At 48.1% G+C, this 6909-nt stretch overlaps 1 protein-coding gene across 2 annotated transcripts; it reads left to right on the top strand.

Annotated features, from left to right (window-relative positions):
• The first annotated feature begins 2754 nt into the window (after positions 1 to 2754).
• Positions 2755 to 5137, top strand: Kdsr (3-ketodihydrosphingosine reductase). 2 transcript variants are annotated; one of them, XM_011137983.2, is made up of 5 exons: positions 2805 to 2976; positions 3060 to 3279; positions 3399 to 3828; positions 3996 to 4237; positions 4602 to 5137. In XM_011137983.2, exons 2-5 carry the CDS (start codon positions 3235 to 3237, stop codon positions 4812 to 4814), a joined length of 930 nt encoding a protein of 309 aa, XP_011136285.1. In that variant the 5' UTR covers positions 2805 to 2976; positions 3060 to 3234; the 3' UTR covers positions 4815 to 5137. The 2 variants fall into 2 exon arrangements, with proteins under 2 accessions (XP_011136274.1, XP_011136285.1); XM_011137972.3 differs by lacking the exon at positions 3060 to 3279 and having other exon boundaries at positions 2755 to 2976.
• Positions 5138 to 6909: the final 1772 nt, after the last annotated feature.

Raw genomic sequence — 6909 nt, 5'->3', positions numbered from 1 at the left:
GCGCAGCCGAGTGCAGGATCGATGAGCGCATCCGCGCCGTGCCAGCGCGGTTTTCTCTACTTCTCACGCGCTCGCTCGCGTTGCGTCCGACGTTTTCTGCTGTGCGACGTGCTGGGCTGCGAAAAGGGACGCGCGGACGCGCGACCGGCGAAATCTCTCGCGAGAAATGCGGTTCGCGCGATTTTCCGGAGCCGGGGAGCTTCCGAATCCACGGCTCGCGGCCGCTGTCGCGCGTCGGCCACCCGGGTGGCCGGTAATGCAGCCGCGGCCCCGACGTCGTCGTACCCATCGAGTAAAATCGATCAAGCAGACTCGACGTCGTCTGGTAATCTCGCGCTGGGTTATCTTATCGCGATTACGGTATCAATAACCGTACCGAGGAGAGAGCTAATCGCTGTCACGTGAGAGACGTCGTTAAGTGCGAAACGATACGGCGTGCGACCCTGACCGATTTTCGCTGTGAAGTCTAGGAAACGGATTCGACGAGAGCGCGAGGTTAGTAGGCGAGCGCTGATATGACCGAGCGCTGATAAGACCGCGGACGGATAAGTCGTTTGTTATCACGAGCGAAACTCGTCAGTCTCGGCCGCCGGCTAATTTACGTGTGACGTCCGGCGTGCCAATTTTGTGTATCGCGGTGACTGGAATGATTGGGAAATGCAACACCGAACGGGGGATAATTATTTCTCAGATAGAAGGCGGCGGAGTCGAAGTTGCCGTTGCTTCGCGGTGTCGCGCTTTTGGAAGAAATAGGAAATAGAAATCATCAAATTATTGGCGTCTCCCGAACTCGCGACGCCCAACGTTGGCGGTCAAAGTATCGCGCTGTTGGTTCCACGAATAGTTTCGATAGCGCTTTGCGTTTGTATTGATAACGCTTCTTCTTGACGCATCCACTCTGAATCTCGACCACGTGACGTGTCGGTTGCGTTCGACAGGCTCGTGCTTGGATGCAATGCGCTCGCTACTTAGGGCTCGCGTAAGTGATTTGTTTCTCGACCGACACTTTGTGCAATTAATGAACTAACGATACGCGATACGCGTGAAATTAATTGTTGCAAGTTCGCTGCAACTGCCTTCAGTTTGTGGGCGTTTTCCACTGAGCATCTCCTGTTTCTCTCTGCTTTCTCCCCGTGAGGGCTAACACCATGATACCCGGTAAAATGAATACGTTACTGAGGATGAATGCCGTCTACAGGAGAGGAACCTGAGCGCGGCCAACACGGAGTTTTGACGGCGACACCGAACCTTTTCCGCACTGGAAAAGGGCACCATTCGGTTCACAGCGTGGCCTAGTCGATTCAGCAACTACTGGTTACATGCGTCGAGAGACGTGGGAGCCGCGAGATCAAACGTGAATAGCGGTGTGTTGTCTTTCCCCTCACCTCGCATCGGCAATAGTCGCTAGCTGTATTATCATGAACGTAGCTGAAGCAATCGGTATTATCATTGCTCTTCAATTACCTCCGGGCCCCTTCGGGCCTCTTTAGTTTATACGAAAATTTATCCGGGGCTCTTTAGTCAGTCTTTATATTGGCCGTTTTTCCAGCAAGGGTCACAGAGGACACACAATGTAACACAATGTATCCAACACAGAATGTTCCAACAATGACACAGTATTACACTGCTCTACACAGCGAAAGTCTGAGTTGCTGCGTGTAAAGCATATCAGTGCTACCAATATTTCGAAATATTTTATGTAACAGATGGTAACTGTTTTTATTCCTTTAGTACGAATATAATTTACAATAATAAATGTATTTAATTAGTGTGAACGTAACCTACAATATATATATTGTTATATGTATTTTTATATTATACTGGTTTATACCAAGAAACATAATGGAACCTGTTGAACGAAAGTTGAAGATAAATATAAAAAAAATAATTAGGACTTTTTTTATTTACATATCTTGTTAGAATAAATTTCTTCATATAACATCCTCTTTCTACTTCTTTTCAGAACTATTAGTATGTAAACAATGCAATAACGTAAATGCATTAATTGCAGTTTTGCAATTGCATAATGGATTTTTTGAAAAATTCTTATTCCTTCAATTGTTTTAGAATAATATGCTTATTATATAGATCCGTAAGATACTCATAAAAATAAAAATGACAATTCGTAATGCACTCTGGTGTTACACAAAGAAACTAAATTGCGTTACAACAAATACTTTACACGGTGTAGCACAGTGTAACTTAGCGTGTCATAGCCACTGAAATATATACTAACTGGAACGAGCGTTGGACGATCCTATTATTTGCATGCGAATAGAGAGAGAGGTTTCCTGGTTCCTCTCTTATCCTTGTCTGACCCACAGTGTCGTCAAGAGTGGAGATAACGAAGTACAGTCAATGAAAAAGTTAGTCGCTGAAAGTAAAAAGTGAAAGAGTAAAAGAGTAAAAGAAGAGCGAGAAATTATAAAAGTTATAAGAAGGTTGTAGATAGAAAATTAAAAAAAAATTGCATTTGCAACGTCAGACGGATCCTGCTTATAGATATCTATATAGAAACCAATTTAGCTTTTGATTCGGACTGTACTAGATAAAGACACAGTGCTATTTTAGAGACCCAGTGACGCGCTCTCTCTCTCTCTCTCTCTCTCTCTCTCTCTCTCTCTCTCTCTCTCTCTCTCTATTCGCGCCTCAGGCCTAGCGCTCGTTCCAGTTAGTATATATTTCAGTGGCTGGAAAACGGCCATTACCTCGTCGGTGTTTCCGGTCGTCTACCAGCGCTCGAATTCGACGCATGCGCGCAATTGGTATCACGGTGTTACGTTCTGTGGCGTCTAGTGGCGAAGCGCCTGTTGATCGAAGTGAATTAGTGAGGAACGAAGAGACGAATCTAAAGCGATTATGAGCGCTTTATTGGGTTTGGGACTCGTGACATTTGTCTTGGCGATAGTTCTGTTAATAATCAAACATTTCTACTGGACTGGGCGGTTGAAAAATGTCAAGAACAAGCACATTGTGGTAAGTTCGCGCGGTCTAACCTCCAAAGAGCGACATGTAGTATAGTATGCACGACGCACTTTGCTAAATATTGACATGTCCAGAATTGGCGGATAAAAACTTCCTGCTCAAAAAACGAAAGAGAGAACGTAGCGCGTTAGTCAGCAATTGAATCACAACTAACACAAAAACGGGACAGAAGCATCTTAAGTATAAAGAGAATAGAAGTATAAAACCGAAGAAACGAAAGTAAAGGAAATATGCACAAAAGTAAAGGAGATGAGAAGGGACAGAATTAAGGCTCGTGAAAGAAGGGAAACAAAGGCAAGATTTGCGAACAGCGCGTCAGTCGCTTGAATACGAATGACGAGATTTACGAATGACGAGGTGAAGAAATACCGCAGCGATTAATCACCGCTCGCGGGCGGAAATTTTTCTTGCAGGTGACAGGTGGTTCCAGCGGTATCGGGAAACACGTAGCGATCATCGCCGCCAAACATGGAGCGAACGTGACCATAATCGCCAGGGACGTAGTCAAGTTGGAGGTCGCCCGTAAGGAGATACTGAACTCCCGCACAAATAAAGACGAACAAATGGTGGAGTACCTGTCGTTGGACATTGGCGGGAACTACGAGAACGTCGACAAGGCGTTGGCCGATCTCGAGAAGACTATGGGGCCAATTTATATGCTCATCAACTGCGCCGGGTTCGCGACCCCCGGCAAGATCGAGGACACTTCGATCCAAAACCTGCACGAGATGATCAATGTGAATCTCGTCGGCACGTATTACTGCATCAAGGCGGTGGTGCAGCGAATGAAGACCGCCGGAGAAGGAGCGATCGTGATCACGGCTTCTCAGGCTTCTCTTCTGGGTACGCGCGCGTGTAACCCGTACTTTGGGGCAAATTTTCCGTAGCAGAATTTCGCGCGCGAAATTTCAAGCGAGTTCCCGCTCGTTTCCGATGAAATTTAGAGAATAATCCTCCGCGTCTCTCGCGTTCTCCGAAAGTAACGAGAGGAGACTTGATCTTCGTTTCAGGCATCTACGGTTTGTCGGCTTACAGCAGCACGAAATTCGCGCTTCGCGGCTTAGCGGAAAGCCTGACGATGGAATTGCGGCCGTACAACATCTCCGTGACCCTGAGCTTGCCACCGGACACGGACACGCCGGGGTACGCGACGGAACAGCAGATAAAACCGCTGGAGACGCATCTCATCTCGCAAACGGCGGGCTTGGCCGATCCCGCAGTAGTCGCGGAGAAGTTGTTCAAGGATGCGCGGGTCGGTACACAGATGATATACGCGTCCTTCCAATCCTTCATACATTAATTCAGACATCGCAAATCTCTAAAGACGCCTCAACATGTTGACTGTTACAAGCGGTGGAAATTTTAATCCTACATTAAAGTATATATAATCGAGGGAAGTCAACAGTCAACGTGTTAAAGGCACCGTAAAAAACCCTAAAAAACACTCTACTCTTCTCGGACATTTTGCAGACATTATTTTAGAAATTTACGTTGCCCGAGGGCAGGCAAGTCTGAAAGGTGTCTCAGAGAAGTCTCGAAGACATCTTTGAGTCGTCTCGTGACGTTTCAGTGTTCCCTCTCCTCGCGTCGGAAACGGCTAAACACTCTGATTCCAGGCGGGGAAATTCTTCTCCACTGTGGGTCAAGAAGGCTTCATCCTGACTACGCTGTGCGCCGGAATGTCGCCGTTCACGTCGATCAGCGAGCTGCTGCTGCAGGCGTCGCTGATGGGCCTGATGCGACTCGTCAGCGCGTTCTATCTCGTCTCCTTCCAGAGGATCATCCTCAACTGCATGAAGACGCGCGACAAAAACAAAAAGCTCGAGTGAACGCGCTCGCTCACCATCGCTGAAAACCTGTGATGCCCACGCACGTCGTGGAGTGGCTCGACGGGATGTCGCGTCTTCCCAGTCGACGCATTTAATACGATTCCGTTTAACGTTCGTTCCTTTTCGTTTCTCTTTTTCTTCCAACACGATTCTCTGTGTAATAATGGTATTTTGTATACGGACGTTTGTTTGCCGGTCTCACGTTGTCCTCTTGAGCTCTCGACGGAATCCCTCGTCTGCGTCTAACATGTAACGTAACATGTAACATAACACGTCGAAGAGAGTCTCCCGAGACGAGAGAATAAAACTCGCTGTACTCTTAACGGTTTGGCTTACTTTTATTTAGTATCCCGTAAGTTCATAGTATAATGTTTTTTTTTTTTTTATTAAGCTTTATGGTTCTTACACACATAGAACGGGACCGTTCTTCTTCGTCCCGCTTCGCCACGATAGTCGAAAAACGTAAAAGGATGCGGAAACTCGTATGTAAAGGGTTTTCCCGCTCGGCGGACGCGGACGTCGGTCACGGTTGCGCTTGACGACGGAGAGTGTCGTGTGTGTTGGTGTGTATGTGGATGTGTACGTGCATGTATGTGTGCGTGCGTGTGCACGCTTGTGATCGCTTCGCCCGCTGATAAACGCAGATCGCGCATCGTTTCCGCGGCCGCGACCGGCCGGTCGGCATGATCGAGAGCGCGCCTCCCCGCGTCCGCGAGCTTTCGAAACCGAGACTGAACTTATGCGCATAGAAACGGCAGTCAACGAAGATTTTTGTCTCCCGAGACTTTGCGAGTCGGTGTAATGATGGGTTTTTAACATTGATTTATTATCTCGCTTTCGCTCGCTCTGCATCTCGCGCTTTCTCCCTTTCTCTCTCTCTTTCTCTCTCTCTCTCTCTCTCTCTCTCTCTCTCTCTCTCTCTCTCTTCCTTTCGCTCTTTTTTATTCAGACGCACTCTCTCTTTCTCTCTTTCTCTCTCTCTCTCTCTCACTCTCACTCTCTCACTTACTCCCTCTTTCTTTCTCTGTCTCTCACTCGCTCGCGCACTCTCGCAGATTCTCCCGCATTGTTCGTCACACGCTCTGAAACATCCTTCGCCTCCCTCGGCATCATCTCGTAGATTCGTTAAAGTCTATTTTCTCGTTAAACCCTAAAGTGCTTAAGGTGTACAGATGCGAATCTACGAGACGAGGCTCGCCTCGAGGGATATATAATATATATTTATATCTTCAGTGTCTCTCTTCTTCTCTGCAGTTTCTCTTTAACTTATACGCTTACTCTTAAATCGATGTCCGCTTATCCGCGCGCTCGACAAATTCACGCCCTCCAGCATCCGCCCTCTTCTTCATCCCGCGCTATACGCGCGCGCGTTGCACAATCGCCCCCCCCCCCGCTCCTAATCTAACGTCACTTCCCGCGGGTATAACGCTCCCCTTCGCCTAGATTCACCTTCGTCGAGCGTTCGAATCGGCAGACGTGTGTTGCGTTAACGATTAATTAGACCCCTTACTACGTGTTGATCTGTCGCGTGCCGTCAACGAAACGTGCTCGTTAACGTAGGACCTCGTTTTTTTTTAACGGTAAATAAGAACGCTGTCGAACTCAATTTGTCATCGCGATGGCTTGTTCTCTCCTCTCCTTTTTACTTCCTTGCTTTTTCTTGCTTGAAGCTCCTGATTTACGATGCCTCTCATCATCAACTCGCTCGTCCAAACGGGGTGCAACAGAAGAAATCTCGCGTTGAAAAGGGAATCGGTCGTAACGCGCGACGACGACCCGAATCACGAGTAACGTAATCCTCCCGGCGTGCGTGATACTCGACGAGTCTTCCGAGTCGTACGTTCGGGAGCTTCTTACGACGTCTCGCGTGCAACGGCAACCGCGCGACGCGGCGATTGCACGGCGTATTCCACGCGAATGTTATCGGCGACGAGATAATGAAGAAGTATTCGTTGTCGATCGACGACAAACGATCCTTCGTCCTTGCCGTTCGTTCGTTCGTTCGTTCGTTCGCTCTTCCAACCCTCCCACAGCCTCCTCGAGGACGAACATCCGGCCGGTCGAGCGAGCGAGGAGCGAGACGCACTCGTTCTCT

Source organism: Harpegnathos saltator, unplaced genomic scaffold, assembly GCF_003227715.2.
Source record: "Harpegnathos saltator strain DR-91 unplaced genomic scaffold, Hsal_v8.6 scaffold25, whole genome shotgun sequence".
Classification (NCBI taxonomy): Eukaryota; Metazoa; Arthropoda; class Insecta; order Hymenoptera; family Formicidae; genus Harpegnathos; species Harpegnathos saltator.
This window is presented reverse-complemented; position numbering and strand designations above follow the sequence as displayed.

What these genes read in the sequence shown, in the direction of transcription:
- Kdsr (XM_011137972.3), top strand. Translation starts at nt 2,860, where the DNA reads ATGAGCGCTTTATTGGGTTTGGGACTCGTGACATTTGTCTTGGCGATA. An exon ending in TCAAGAACAAGCACATTGTG is followed by an intron (nt 2,977 to 3,398) that starts GTAAGTTCGCGC and finishes TTTTTCTTGCAG; the next exon opens with GTGACAGGTGGTTCCAGCGG. An exon ending in AGTTGTTCAAGGATGCGCGG is followed by an intron (nt 4,238 to 4,601) that starts GTCGGTACACAG and finishes CTCTGATTCCAG; the next exon opens with GCGGGGAAATTCTTCTCCAC.